Source organism: Palaemon carinicauda, chromosome 40, assembly GCF_036898095.1.
Source record: "Palaemon carinicauda isolate YSFRI2023 chromosome 40, ASM3689809v2, whole genome shotgun sequence".
In the NCBI taxonomy this organism is placed as follows: domain Eukaryota; kingdom Metazoa; phylum Arthropoda; class Malacostraca; order Decapoda; family Palaemonidae; genus Palaemon; species Palaemon carinicauda.
The window spans coordinates 51,563,000-51,579,724 of NC_090764.1; the positions used below are offsets into that span (position 1 = coordinate 51,563,000).

General features: G+C 39.4%; 1 protein-coding gene across 2 annotated transcripts in view; it reads right to left on the reverse strand.

Moving 5' to 3' along the window:
• The window catches only part of xit (ALG6/ALG8 family glucosyltransferase xit), a 182,008-nt gene that overhangs the window by 86,630 nt on the left and 78,653 nt on the right, over positions 1 to 16,725 (reverse strand). For both annotated transcript variants that reach the window (XM_068363730.1, XM_068363731.1), the window contains exons 7-8: positions 15,993 to 16,098; positions 8,773 to 8,903 (exon numbers count right to left, since the gene is read on the reverse strand). In XM_068363730.1, the coding sequence (XP_068219831.1) occupies positions 8,773 to 8,903; positions 15,993 to 16,098 (237 nt within the window). The remainder of the gene's footprint in view (positions 1 to 8,772; positions 8,904 to 15,992; positions 16,099 to 16,725) is intronic.

The window sequence follows — 16,725 nt, forward strand, 5'->3', positions numbered from 1 at the left end:
ACCCAGAAAAGGGATTTTGACGAAGGAAAAATCTATTTCTGGGGAGAGACCTGTGACGCCCGGAGATACCCTTCCCTGTTATATTGTATGATCCCACCCTTTAATTCCAAGCCATCATGTTCAATACAGAAGGATGTTGTTCAGATGGCGCTCGCGTCGGGCGTCGGTGGTGTGGCTCGGGTAGCGTCGTAGCTGGTGCCTCTGTATCGGCCCATCCCTTTTGACGGAGGAATTAGCTAAATGGAAGACAGCCTGTGAATAGTGGTTTTCACGTGCCCCTGCTTTATACACGACACCCACAAGGTGCTCGCGCGAGGGTAGTAACCTCTGCATTCCATGCTTTTATCTTTCTCTGGTATATTTGGAAGGTTTATATCAGAAAAGTGTAAAGAAGGACCCTTTTCACCGGGCATCACAGGTCTCTCCCCAGAAATAGATTTTTCCTTCGTCAAAATCCCTTTATCACCTGATTTAACTGAGACGATCTCGAACCTTGTCGATTTATGCATCTCATAACCACTTCGCTGGCTAGGACCAGACGAACGTGGATTGAGTGGCGAAGTTTCAGTTTCTTCAGGGAAAGAAACACTGCCATGGCTTCTAGATAGTTGATGTGGAAGGTTTTGAAGAGGGGAGACCAAGTTCCTTGCACTTTCCGATGATGAGAATGACCCCCCCAATCCTTCCTTTCAAGTATCCGTGTGGACGGTGACTGCAGGAGGAGGTGGTTGCAAGGATACTTTTCTTCTTAAGTTCTTCGCTTCCGACCATGGCTTGAGAATCAATCGCAGACGATTTGGTATTGGTCTTTGTAGATCTCTTCGATCGTTGTAAGCGTATTTTCTCCAGATCCCTGATGCATCTTTTAATTGTGCTCTCAAAAGTGGGTCCGTCAAAGAGGTAAACTGGAGAGACCCCAACACTCTCTCCTGTTGTCTTCTTGATATCCTTCAGGATTGAAGAAGACTTTTGACGGCCCTTGCTATCTCCTTTCTCTTTGCTTTTGGCAAGGAGAGGCAATGTGACTGTAAGTCCCAGTGAATTCCCAGCCACTGGAACTTTTGAGCCGGAGACAGCCGAGACTTCTTCAGGTTTATCTTGAATCCTAGGTACTCTAGGAATTGGATCACTTTTCTGGAGGCTTGCACGCATTCTTCCTTGGATGCTGCCCACACCAGCCAGTCGTCCAGGTAGGCCATCACCTGAACACCTTTGAGGCGTAGTTGTCGAATGACTGCGTTCGCAAGCTTTGTGAATATTCTCGGCGCAATGTTCAGACCGAAGGGCATGGCTCTGAAAATGTATTTTCTTTTCTGGAGCTTGAACCCTAGGTAGGGGGAAACCTGACGGTTGATTGGTACATGCCAGTACGCATCCGTCATGTCTATGGAGACTGTGTATGCCCTTTTGGGCAGAAGGGTCCTTATGTGCTGAAGCGTCAGCATTCAGAACTTGTAGTTCACAATGAACTTGTTGAGTGGTGATAAGTCCAGAATGACTCTGAGCTTTTCCGAATCCTTCTTCGGAACACAGAATAGCCTTCCTTGGAATTTGATGGACTTTGCTTTCCTTATGACTCCCTTGTCCAGTAGTTCTTGAACGTATTCTTCCAGAACTGGGGTTGATGGTTGGAAGAATTGAAGAAAGCTTGGTGGAGTCGAGTTCCAACCCCACTGCAGTCCCATCTTGATCAGGCTGTGGGCCCAAGGATCGAAGGTCCACCGATCTTGAAAGTGTAGAAGTCTCCCTCCTACCGGCAGCATCTCATTTTGAGTGCTGGTTGGAGGATTTTCCTCCTTGGCCACGACCACCTTTGTTGCCTCTTCCTCTGAAGGGGCGTCTAGAGGAGCCCCGAAAGGAGCCTCGAGACTTTGGCTTAGAAGCAGCCGACTGCCTTTCATAAGCTGGGGTGAAGACTGGTGACTGAGACGCCAGTGTTTGGGGCACCAGTTGAAAGGTGGTGGTGGGTTGTGCCACCGTCTGGGACACCGTGGCCACGGGAAGCTGTTGCTGTCTTGGCCGAGAGGGCAAACGAGGCCGCTTTGACTTGTTCTTCGGCTGGGGACCCCCATCAGCGGAAGATTTTCTCTTGGAGGACAAGCCCCATTTGGAGAGGAGATTTCTATTCTCCGAAGCAGCCTTATCTACGACCTCCTTGACCACATCACTAGGAAAGAGGTCTTTTCCCCAGATATTAGAAGCTATCAGCTTCCTAGGTTCGTGTTTTACAGAAGCGGAAGCAAACACAAACTCCCTACAGGCCGTCCTGGCTCTGATAAAGTTGTATAGGTCTTTAGTCACTGTAGCCAAGTGAGCCTTGGCAAAGACCATATACATATCTGGGGTATCAGGAATTCTAGCCATCGTTTCTAGCCCTGTTTGTAGAGACATGGACGCCGCCAAGCGTTCCTTAGTCTCGTGTTCTCTCTTCAGGAGAAACTCTGACAGCTTTGGGAGGTCCTCGTTGAACTGACGTCCAGCGATATCAGCCTCCAGCTTCCCGACTGAGAAGGTAACATGAACGTCCTTCCAGTCTTTGCCATCTGAAGGGAAAGCAAGGGAGAAAGGCTTGCTTTCTTCTAGCGTGGGACAGGGTTTTCCTGCCCTTACGGCCTTCAGGGCTGCTTTAAACCCTTTATCCATAAAGGGAAAAGCACGTTGAGGGTCAGCAATAAACGATGGATGTTTCTTGCTTAAGGGCGGCACCTTTGAGCTAGTGAATGCCCTCTCTTTTAATTTTGATGTAAGCATCGCTAGTGCCTTAGCTCCTGGGCTCCGTCTCTTCTTTCGATGCCGGTTCAGTTCTGAGCCGGACATAACAATCCGGGTAGGACGCTCTGCTGGGCCAGAACTCAACTTCCTCTATTGGTACGGTACCCAGTTTCTTCGAGAGGAAAATCTTGCCTGCTGACATAGCCATGTGCTCCGCATACCTCCACGGGTTAACGTCGGAGAACACAGGAAGGTCCTTAACATTTAGCTTCTTCGGGGCTAAACGCGAAGAAACTAACTGCTCAATTTCCGACCGGAAAGTAGTCTCTTTCTCGGTAGACCTCTTCTGTAAGTCGTGTACCATAGACATCAGGGATTGAAGAGTGTTCGTAATTGCCTCCAATTGAGGCGGTTGCGAAGAGGTTGAGGGTGCTGGTTCAGCCGCAGCCGCTGAAGAAACTGAAACCGCTTCAACGTTCTCAACATCGCTAGTAGGAGGAACCATTGCCTCCTGTTCCAACTCTTCCACGAGGAGATTCTTCTCGGTCTCCTCGGAAACGACAGACATATTGCCATCCAGGTGGATACAGTGAACCCTCGTTTATCGCGGTAGATAGGTTCCAGACCCGGCCGCGATAGGTGAAAATCCGCGAAGTAGTGACACCATATTTACCTATTTATTTAACATGTATATTCAGACTTTTAAAACCTTCCCTTGTACGTAGTACTGTTAACAAACTACCCTTTAATGTGCATAACACATAATGCATGTACTAACGTACCCTAAACTAAAACAGGCCCAAATATTAAAGGCGACTTTATATCATGCGTTTCCTAAACACGCCAAAAAGCACGATAAAAAATGGCAACCAATGTTTTGTTTACGTTTATCTCTGATTATAATGAAGAAACAAACGCATTTACACATTTGTGTATAGGTTAGTTTTGCATCGATTATATTGATTATTCAGTACAGTATGTTGATTTGGTTATTACTAATGTTTTACTTAATTTTTCTTAGGACTTCCAAATGAAATGTTTTTCTTTATGACGCCGCCTGAAACGACGGCGTCATAAAGTACGCTCAGTAAACAAACTAAGGAATTTAACGCGCATGATGAAAGTGATAAATAATGATATTACAGTAAAAGCTTTTATAAAATATGTTATTACAAATATTATTTACCGTATCTATATAAAATCATACATACTTAGCAAAGCAGGAAAACAATCTAGAGAGAGAGAGAGAGAGAGAGAGAGAGAGAGAGAGAGAGAGAGTTATTTTACATACGTAAATGTAAATTTAAAAAAAAAAAAAATAGCCCCATTTCATATAAAATAGATTACAAATATTTTACTTTATCATATTACAGTAGTCTGTAAAATACTGTAAAGTTCAGTACAGTATATTGTTGTTATAGTCGTGGCGATGAAATTCTCACGAAACAAAAACACGCCATTTTATTACAACAGCTGATTCATTCATTCTCTCTCTCTCTCTCTCTCTCTCTCTCTCTCTCTCTCTCTCTCTTCGTGTTATACAATACTTACATTTAGATGAAGAAACTAAAATTAGTTTTCTTAGTGTCAATTAAATACGAAACGAAAAATTAGGCCGAGTCTACATCCATTTCAATCATAGCTAAAAATACGGCATCCGATTTCATCAGCAAACCACTATTTTTTGGGAAATATCATTTCATTCTAGAAAATTGCCACTCTTTAAATAGTTAATTGCACATTAAGAAAGCGTGTACTTTTGTTTTTAAATTTCGGGTGTGTTTTAAAAATCGAGTATTGTTGACTTCTTTTTGTTTTACTTTTGGCTGTGATTAGATCAGCTGTCATTTAGCTGCCGCTCTTGAGTGTGTACGAATACACTAACAAAGTATCGTTTATACTATTTCTTAACTTATTTAAACCGTCTACAGTATACATTTGATATTACATAAGCACCAATGTGTTATAACCTATCAAATTTTTTTGTTTATTACATTTACACCCCCCCTCTCTCTCTCTCTCTCTCTCTCTCTCTCTCTCTCTCTACCTCTACCTCTCTCTCTCTCTGTGGGCTACTTTTCACTACCTCCCATTCCTTACCTCTCTCTATCTCTCTAACAAATGATATCTTTATTGCTCCTCAAAGTTTCATTTATATTGAAAATCAATCATGATTCAATTTTCCTTACTTTCTCCAATCTCGCACCATCGGTCACCTCGCGGTATTTTTGATATTTCCGGAAAATCCGCGATATATGTATATACATGGCTTATGAAAAAAATCCGCGAAGTGGTGAATCCGCGATGGTCGAACCGCGAAGTAGCGAGGGTTCACTGTACTCTCCAAAGTATCCGCAACGTCAGGTTCTCTAGGCTTCTGAAACTGAATCTGCACCAAGGGGATTGAAGGCTTCGTCTGGGGAATGATGGAATCATCACGAGCTCCGGGGAAGAAACAGTCCCTCCTCATCCTAACATTAGGAAGGTATGGGCCCGAGGTGTTCTTCTGTAAACCTCTTACCCATTTACGCAGCGTAGCCCTAGCTGCATCCCTAGACTCAGTAGACTTTTGTTCATCAAAAGCCTCCTTTACCAACTTCTCACACACAGTACATACCTCTGGGTCCCAGTACTTGAGGGCCCCTTTGGTGACAGAACAGCGGGCGTGAGACCTACACACGCCATGTCCGTAGAAGTCCTTGCTGCGGACCCTACAAAAGTTGTTCCCGCACTCGGGATGCTCCTCCTGTAAAGAAAAGAAAAGCAAATGAGTTTTCTGTGAAATCTTCAGATTTCAACATAACATAAGTTATTATATTTAGCTTGGATAGGGTAAGCTATAGTGTAGGAAAGACACCTACATGTGTTTCCCGTTCAGCCATTTGCTATGACCTCCTCCCATATTGAACTAGGAAATTCATAAAGAATTAAATAACAGAGGGAATATCCAAGATATATAGTATCTTCTTGACACATCCTCTTATAATGTTCAATATAGTGGATAATCTTAATGAACATAACCATTAATATAGGAGAGAATCAACTCTCTATGTGATGGTCTCACATATGGCTGCTCAAGAACCACTTGCAGGTTGGAAAAAATACTATATTTTCTTGGGTACAGCAGTTACCGGCGGCAGTATGCCGTCAGTATCGCCGGCCCCGCCGACGCCGCCGACGCCGCCGGCCCCGCCGACGCTACTGGCCTCGCCGACACTGTCGGCATGTTGGGCTAGCCGGCATATGCCAGCTGGCCCGGGCCTGCCGGCAACTGCCGGCTATCAAAATTAAAATTATGGATGGAAGGCATAGGCCAGCTGCCGACAAGCTACTCAGTTGCCGGTAGACGGGCCTAGAAAAACCCTACCAACGGCCATCGATCAACGGTGTCCAAGGTAAGGGATGACAGCGAACTGTTAGCCTAACCATCCAAAATTGCCGGCAGAATTAACTGCCGGCGGCAGCCCATGATTGACAGTAAAAGAGAAAGATAAGGATAGAAGATGGCAAAGGATCAGCTATGTCGTCTACATCCTGAAAGTGTGCCAGTGGAAGAGGGAAATAAATTCGGGCTTCCACTCAACCATATCCCAATTTAAGGCATATGGAAGGCAGTCCCAGGGAAGACTCTAAGGTATACTCAAAGATATGAGTTTATCTGTCAGCGACCTAACTAGCCGCAGACAGAAAAACTCATGCCAGGTCTACAGACGTCCACAGGAGCAAGTGTAGAACCACGGCCATAAGGGTGTTGGTTCATTCAACACGAAAGAGATAGCGGGGAAGGGGTGAATAGTCCATAAGTAAAGTAATACCCTAAGGCATTACCTAACCTGAAGGATTCTGCCCTCATAGTAACCTCAAATAGGGTAAGTCAATTCCCCAGGTTGGGTTAGGCAAAGAGAGAACGTCCGAAAACGAACTCAAGAGAACAGAATCTTGTACCAGGGATCAAAACAGGGAAGAATCCTATCTTCCAGTTAAGAACCCCTAATACAGAACTGTCTGCTAGACCCATAAAGAGGAAATTGTAAAACAATAACCTCTACAACAGTGGTTCCCAAACTGGGGGGCGCGCCCCACTAGGGGGGCGTGAGGACGATACAAGGGGGGCGTGAAGTCATCTGCTTGAAATTACTTGTTTAATAGAATAATAAAATCAATAAAAGAACAAATATCTGTCATTACATACATGCAAAGTATGATTATAGAAATTGTGCCTTAGTCTCATAAGTATTTCCAAATATTATATGCCATGTTTTCAAATTATCTATTCTTAAAATTGCAACTCAATTTTGCCAATTTGCTAATGTTCAAACTTTTTTTCGCTCACTTTGAACCAAATGTTTTGTTTTTAGTAACTGGAATGTACTATTATCTGTTTGAGTGGCTTTCATTATTAAATTGTAATGCAAACAGAAATCTGTTTTCCAGTACAATGCTAAGAAATAAATGTAGGAATCATTTGATATAAAAAAAAAAAGAGGAGTGGGGGCGTACGGGTCTACTGGAAGCAAAAAGGGGGCGTCAGGTAAGATAGTTTGGGAACCACTGCTCTACAAGATCTGGGGAGGCTAGCCTCCTGAACAGCAACTAGCCCTACTGGAATACCGACAAGCTAACACAGTTGCCGGTATAAATCCAGGTAGCCAGATGCCTAACACAGACTTACTCTGATGTCCCGTCCCCAACCCCAAACTCACTGCTGACAAGCTACTCAGTTGCCAGCTCAGAGAAAAGGAGAGAGAAACGAAATGCCCCAGAAAATTCACCTAACCACAGGTTACAGTAAATTAACTGAGGATAGCCTAGGCTAATCAGAGGGAAAGGGAATTACTCTTAGATCTCATAGAGATAGTATTGACTTAAAGGGGTATATGAGATATCTATCTCCCCCCAAAAGACAATACAAGAATAATGGGGACATATAAAGTATACTAAAGCACTAAAGCTATTAAGCTAAAGAGCATAGAGAAACGTACTACGTAACTCTAGTATACTAGTATGGAAGAGGAAAATAAACAGTAATATCTTAATTGTATAAAATATTGCCTGAGCTTAAATAAAACTTTACCAGGAAGGTTATATCATGCATGAGGTGTGATGGTGCCTAGGCTAGAAGCCTAGCACTCGTGAGGCTCGAATTAATAGCCAAATTCATGACAACAATGACATATAAAAATCCCTAGCTAAAATACTAAATAGCCAAAGTTATTACATCAAATAATCCGGGAATATCATTCTTGCTAACTAAATGAACAAAAAGAACGATCGCGTTCACGACGCCATCCGGCTAGCAACAGCTCTTGTTACGTTAATTACGATATCAATCGAAAAGCAAAACTGGCAAGAGCTTACATTTACACAATTAACAGATATTACTTAACTTTCCAGAAGCTGATGAAGCAGGGGAATCCATCACAGCGATGAAAAAGCTTCAAAAATGGCGAGATAACACAGGAAAAATACTGGAAACCAAAGCTACAAACGAAAGAATGGTATGGTGGTGCCGTGCGGTGGCGATTGGCTGAACTATTTACAGTACATTAGGAGAGTCGAGTTGTTTACCTCTTTAACAACTCTCCTATTTTTCTTGCCGAATAGTGAAAGGCTATTCGGGGGTGTAAATAGCTATGAGATGTGTCAAGATACAGTACGTCCTTACGCGATATCCCTTGGAGAAATTTAAGGGATACTCGCTCCAGGAGTTAGAATTCTGGGTACCTTCGGTAAATTCTCTGGGATATATCACTGTAGTCACATATAACTTAGGAAGCTACTAATGAAGGAACTTCCATCAGCACAGCATGGCCTAAGCCCAAATATATATATATATATATATATATATTTATATATATATATATATATATATATATATGTATATATATATATATATATATCTATATCTATATCTATATCTACATACATACATACATACATACATATATATATATATATATATATAGCTATGTGACTACTGGGTGGATTTGAAAACACTTTATTAATGTGTCTTATACTATAATTGTGTTTGAGGGGGCAATAAAATAGTAGAATGCTTACTATTATAGATAAAATTGTCGCACCAAGAGTCATTACAGGAGAGACTGAAGGAAGGACTGCATGTTTAAATTCTTGTACTAAGCCTCCAGTCATGCTAGCCTCAGATTTTGTTAATAACCCAAACTTGCTTCCTAAAAAAAGAAAGGTCATAAAAATATCTAATTCAAATGGTGAAAACTTACTATATTGCCTGACACACAAGTTTATTACAGTAATTAGATTTGCAATTACTGGTAAGTTAATTAAAATCAGAAGTAAAATTAGGAAAAAAGTCAACTTTTTCCAGCAAAATAATTAATGCTTCGATAGTGGTATCTATTGATAAATTGAACAGCATTACACCACGTTGTTTATTTCATTCTGGGAGCAAGTTCGCAAACCAAAATGCTTGTACATACATATACCCAGGCACTTCCCCCAATTTTGGGGGGTAGCCGACACCAACAATGAAACAAAACAAAAAAGGGGACCTCTACTCTCTACGTTCCTTCAGCCTAACCAGGGACTCAACCGAGTTCAGCTGGTACTGCTAGGGTGCCACAGCCCAACCTCCCACATTTCCACCACAGATGAAGCTTCATAATGCTGAGTCCCCTACTGCTGCTACCTCCGCGGTCATCTAAGGCACCGGAGGAAGCAGCAGGGCCTACTGGAACTGCGTCACAATCGCTCTCCATTCATTCCTATTTCTAGCACGCTCTCTTGCCTCTCTCACATCTATCCTCCTATCACCCAGAGCTTTCTTCACACCATCCATCCACCCAAACCTTGGCCTTCCTCTTGTACTTCTCCCATCAACTCTTGCATTAATCACCTTCTTTAGCAGACAACCATTTTCCATTCTCTCAACATGGCCAAACCACCTCAACACATTCATATCCACTCTAGCCGCTAACTCATTTCTTACACCCGTTCTCTCCCTCACCACTTCGTTCCTAACCCTATCTACTCGAGATACACCAGCCATACTCCTTAGACACTTCATCTCAAACACATTCAATTTCTGTCTCTCCGTCACTTTCATTCCCCACAACTCCGATCCATACATCACAGTTGGTACAATCACTTTCTCATATAGAACTCTCTTTACATTCATGCCCAACCCTCTATTTTTTACTACTCCCTTAACTGCCCCCAACACTTTGCAACCTTCATTCACTCTCTGACGTACATCTGCTTCCACTCCACCATTTGCTGCAACAACAGACCCCAAGTACTTAAACTGATCCACCTCCTCAAGTAACTCTCCATTCAACATGACATTTAACCTTGCACCACCTTCCCTTCTCGTACATCTCATAACCTTACTCTTACCCACATTAACTCTCAACTTCCTTCTCTCACACACCCTTCCAAATTCTGTCACTAGTCGGTCAAGCTTCTCTTCTGTGTCTGCTACCAGTACAGTATCATCCGCAAACAACAACTGATTTACCTCCCATTCATGGTCATTCTCGCCTACCAGTTTTAATCCTCGTCCAAGCACTCGAGCATTCACCTCTCTCACCACTCCATCAACATACAAGTTAAACAACCACGGTGACATCACACATCCCTGTCTCAGCCCCACTCTCACCGGAAACCAATCACTCACTTCATTTCCTATTCTAACACATGCTTTACTACCTTTGTAGAAACTTTTCACTGTTTGCAACAACCTTCCACCAACTCCATATAACCTCATCACATTCCACATTGCTTCCCTATCAACTCTATCATATGCTTTCTCCAGATCCATAAACGCAACATACACCTCCTTACCTTTTGCTAAATATTTCTCGCATATCTGCCTAACTGTAAAAATCTGATTCATACAACCCCTACCTCTTCTAAAACCACCCTGTACTTCCAAGATTGCATTCTCTGTTTTATCCTTAATCCTATTAATCAATACTCTACCATACACTTTTCCAACTACACTCAACAAACTAATACCTCTTGAATTACAACACTCATGCACATCTCCCTTACCCTTATATAGTGGTACAATACATGCACAAACCCAATCTACTGGTACCATTGACAACACAAAACACACATTAAACAATCTCACCAACCATTCAAGTACAGTCACACCCCCTTCCTTCAACATCTCAGCTTTCACACCATCCATACCAGATGCTTTTCCTACTCTCGTTTCATCTAGTGCTCTCCTCACTTCCTCTATTGTAATCTCTCTCTCATTCTCATCTCCCATCACTGGCACCTCAACACCTGGAACAGCAATTATATCTGCCTCCCTATTATCCTCAACATTCAGCAAACTTTCAAAATATTCCGCCCACCTTTTCCTTGCCTCCTCTCCTTTTAACAACCTTCCATTTCCATCTTTCACTGTCTCTTCAATTCTTCCGCCAGCCTTCCTTACTCTCTTCACTTCTTTCCAAAACTTCTTCTTATTCTCTTCATATGACTGACCCAATCCCTGACCCCACCTCAGGTCAGCTGCCCTCTTTGCCTCACGTACCTTGCGCTTTACTTCCACATTTTTCTCTCTATATTTTTCATACTTCTCTATACTATTATTCAGCAGCCATTCTTCAAAAGCCCTCTTTTTCTCTTCCACTTTTACCTTCACTCCTTCATTCCACCATTCACTGCCCTTCCTCATGCTGCCTCCAACAACCTTCTTGCCACATACATCACTTGCAATCCCAACAAAATTTTCTTTTACTAACTTCCACTCCTCCTCTAAATTACCAGTTTCTCTTACTCTCACCTCGTCATATGCCATTTTCAACCTTTCCTGATATTTACTTTTTACCCCCGGTTTTATCAACTCTTCAACCTTCACTACCTCCCTCTTACATCCATCTACTCTATTCCCCCTCTTTTTTGCTACAACTAATTTTCCTTCCACCAAAAAATGATCAGACATACCGTTTGCCATACCCCTAAACACGTGCACGTCTTTCAATCTTCCAAACATTCTTTTAGTTATCAACACATAATCCATTAATGCCCTTTCTACTACTCTTCCATTTGCCACTCTTACCCATGTATACTTATTCTTATCTTTCTTTTTAAAGAAGCTAGCACTTATTACCATCTCTTGTTCAACACACATATCTACCAGTCTCTCACCACTCTCATTTTCACCTGGTACACCATACTTCCCAATGACACCTTCTACCTCTCCAGCGCCCACTCTAGCATTTAAGTCACCCAATACAACTACATAATTCCTTCTACCCAGTCCTTCTACACACCTAGTTAATTCATTCCAGAACTCATTCCGCTCTTCTTCACTTTTCTCACTACCTGGCCCATACGCACTGACAAACGCCCAACATTCCCTACCCAACTTAACCCTTACCCACATTAATGCTTGTAAACTAAAATAATTTTTTCTATAACAATTAAAGTAAATACACTAAGCATCCCACATGTCTATAAATACACATAAATGCTCATTTTCATAGGTTTTATAAAAGAATTTAGTTTTAAAACTATAACCCCTAACATCTGAAATTAATAAAAATTAATAATTCACAATAAAAAATAGTAATACTGAATAATTAGCTCACACCTTACCTTTGAAGAGAGTTGTGGCTGGAGTGAGGGAGACAAAAGAGAATAAAATTTTTCTAAGGGGTCAAAACTGGAGCTTTAACCACTGCTCTTTTATATGAGCTCATTCTTGCTGTGTGATGCATAAATCAGTAATGCAAAAAAACATTGAAAATGCTATACTAATCCTACATCAATAACATTAGCAGAAAACTGATGAATACTACTATTATTGAAGTCCATTAAATATATATTATTAGAAACAATCACCAAAGATTGATGTGTGATGCTAACAGCAGAGCTGTTGGCGTCACAACATAACTTTTTGCTGGAACTGGAGGTTTACTTTAGAGCAATTGAAAGCACCAAAATTGGTAGTCATGATGGAAGTCATACCAGGAATTAAGGTAGCAGTCATGGATACATTCTCATATCTTTGTTGGAGGACAATGAGCGATATGTAACGAGTCAAACTAGACTCCCTTCTAGTTATCAATACATTAGTACTGTACTTCAGGTTACAAGTAACGTTGACAATGAGTAAATCAGGATAAGACCATACAAATTTTAATTTCTTATGAGCATTGCAACAGTCTGCAGGCAAGAAATTTCAATTCATATGAGCCTTTTTGGTGGACAAGTAAAAACAAGGCTAGCATGCAATGCACAGAAATCAGTCAGGCAGTGCAGTGCCCATACACCATTCATGTAATGTTCACACTGTCTCCACGTGATTTTCACTTCCAAACCATTTTAAAGAAAAAGTAAAAGCAGGCTCCTTGTGAAAGTAAAATGTAAGTGTAAAAATAGATAACCAAGTGTCAAGAAAGATTAAATTGAGTGATTCTGTTAATGATAGTGAATGTCATTTAAGAGAGAAAAATCTTGATATTTTGCAACAAACCCTCTTTCCTCCTACTCTTCCTCTTTTGTCTCCCTCATGTCAACTTGACTCTCCTTAAAAGTAAAGTGCAAGTTAATCTGTCAATTTCTATATTTTATTGTGAATTATTAAATTGTATTAATATCTCAGGTTATAGGTTATAATTTTTAATGTCAATACAATTAAAAATCTGTTGAAAAGTATAGAAAGAGCTACATTTCAATCAACCAATAGAGCAGATTTTAGAAGCAGTTATTCAACGAGTGACTATATCTATGTAGAGTGATTATGAATGAAAATTCAACAGAGTACGACAAACTACTATCCATGACATTTATAAACTACAAGAAAGCTTTTAATAGTGAGAGTGAGAAAATTCCAATTAGGAAAGGAGTTAGACAGGGGGACCCATCTCTCCTAAATTATTCACAATGTGCGTAGAAGTAGTTTTTAAACATTTAGATTGGGAAGAGGCAGGAATTAGCATTAATGGGAAATATCTAAACAATCTAAGATTTGCAGATGACATAGTTCTATCTAAAGAATCATGGGAGGAACTGCAGAAGATGATAGAAGATCTGAGTAGAGAAAGTATAATTGTAGGCCTGAAAATGAATATGAGTAAAACTAAGGTAATATTCAATGAAAATTCAGACAAAAAATAATACTTATGGACGAACCTCTAGAGGTCGTTAATGAATATATGAACTTAGGATTGATTGATTGATTATTAGATATTATCTGGTATCGTAACAGCAATTCCCATTGATGCCAACAAACTTAGAATAGACTGAGTGTTTCCCGAGGACATGAGACTGAAATTGAAAAGAGGATAAGCATGGGATGGAGAGCTTTTGGTAAACAAAGAGAGATTATGAAAAGTAGAATGCCATTTTCTCTAAAAAGAAAAGTATATAATCAGATAGTTCTGCCAGCATAAACTTAGGTGTCAGAAAATTGGAGCCTTGCTAAAGCCTTAGAACATAAGCTAGTTACAACTCAAAGAGATATGTAAAGAATAATGATAGGAATAACAATATGAAACAAAGGAGCAACATGGATATGTGAGCAAACTAAAGTGGAGGATATTCTAACTGGTATAAAAAATAACGGACATGGGCAAGACATATAATGAGAAAGACAGATAATACATGTACATTAAGAATAACAGAATGGGCCCCGAGAAATTGCAAAAGAAGCAGGGGAAGGAAGAGAAGACAATGTATTGACAAGTAAGAAAACTTGAGGGTGTGGGCTAGCACAGAAAGACCATAAACAGACGCGCATGGAAGGACATGTCTGAGGCTTTTGTCCTATAGTTTATGGTCTTTCAATGCCAGTCTATACGCAAAAATTTTCTTAGTCAATCCATCAACTCCTCTTTCTCTTTCTTTCCCTACTTCTTTTGCAACCTCTAGGGACCCATTCTGTTATTCTTAATGCCCATCTATTATATGTCATTATCATTATATGTCCTGCTGATGTTCGTTTCTTTTTCTTACATAGAATATCCCCTACTTTAGTTTGCTCTTGTATCCATGTTACTCTTTTTCTGTTTCTTGGTATTATTCCCATTATTATTCTTTATATATGTCTTTGACTTGTAACTTGCTTATCTTCTAAGGCTTTTTAAAGGCTCCAGGTTTCTGATGGATAAGTCAATACTGATAGGACCATCTGATTAAATACTTTTCTTTTAAGAGAAAGTGACATTTTCCTTTTCATAATTTAATTTATTTTACCAAAAGCTCTCCATCACATGCTTATCCTTCTTTTAATTTTGGTCTCACATTCTGGGGAAATGTTTACTGTCTGTCCTAAGTACATATATTCATTAATAATATCTTGAGGTTTGTCCATAACCATTATTTGTTACCTCTCTGAATTTTCATTGAACATTATCTTAGTTTTACTCATATTCATTTTCAGTCCTACATTTCTACATTTCTTCTATCATCTTTTGCAATTCTTCCCACGATTCACTAAATAGAATTGTTATCTGCAAATCTCAAGCTGTTTGGGTATTCCCGATTAATGTTAATTCCTATATTTTCCCAATCTAAGTTATTAAAAACTTCTAGGCACACTGTGAATAATTTAGGGGAGATGGAGTCTTCCTGTCTAACTCCTTTCTCAATTGGAATTTTCTCATACTATGTATATTTAGCATTGCTGTACTTCCCGTATAAGTATCTTCAAGAGTTCTAACATAAGATTTATCTATTCCTTGTCTTTGAAGGGGTTTCATTACTCATGAAGTTTTGACATAATCAAAAGCTTTCTCATAGTCTATAAATGCCATCCACAGTGGTTTGTCATACTCTGTTGATTTCCTATAAGCTGGTTAATTACATGGACATGGTCAGTTGTTGAATACCCACTTCTAACGCCTGCTTTCTTTGTTGATTAAAGTCTAGCTGTCTTTCTATTTGGCCTAATATGATTTCTGTAAATATTTTATATACTACTGAGAATAAACTTATTGGGCAGTAATTTTTCAGGTCTTCTGTGTCTTACATTTTGTGAAATAGTATAAGTCATAAGTATATATATATATATATATATATATATGTATATATATATATATGTATATATATATATATATGTATATATATATGTATATATATATATATATATATGTATATATATATGTATATGTATATATGTATATATATATATATATATGTATATATGTATATATGTATATATATATATATATATATATATATAGAGAGAGAGAGAGAGAGAGAGAGAGTGCCCTATTACTTGAAAGCAGCATAAATAAAAACTTACAGTACAACCAGAGATTGAATACAGAATTTCTTACCTAACATCTCCAAAACTTTGTCAGCAAAGTTATAAAGTGCCCAAAAATTGGGAGCCCAATAGGCATGGCTCAGCCCTCTTTTGAAAGGAAAGAGACGGGATATAATCTGTAAAACATAAAGTAAAATTCAAAAAAATTTTCATATGCTACATACAATATAAAAATCACCTTATTTTTTCTCCACGCTTAATAATCAGGAGAGGAAAGTAAATTATAAATATTTCCTTAAAATTGGAAAGTGAATACAGTATTATCTTTAAGTGTAGCCTCACCTGCTTAGCCCAAAGTGTACACCAGAGGTCTTTACCAATTGCAGAAGCATGAGTGTTTGAGTGTAAATGGAAAAACTATGTTTAACTATCAATATATCATCCATAAATCACTTCATAATAAATTTCCTCTGCAATTATTTAAAAACCTTGTGATCTAATTTAAATATAAAGTCACTACTATCAATAAATATAACTTTGATAAGATACTGAAACTATTATCAAAGTTTAATGTATATCTTAAATATTGGTCATGCACACAGGTAAAATAATAAAAATTAACACTATTTATCTTTATCATCATACTTATATTATAATGAATATATTAATTTACTTGGATGATTAATACAGATTGGTAGGATGTATGAATATATGTATTGTACTGTAAATACAGAAATGCATAGAAGTCTGTAAAAATGACAGTATCAAAAAAATTTTCATTACAATTCTTTGAATTACAGTAC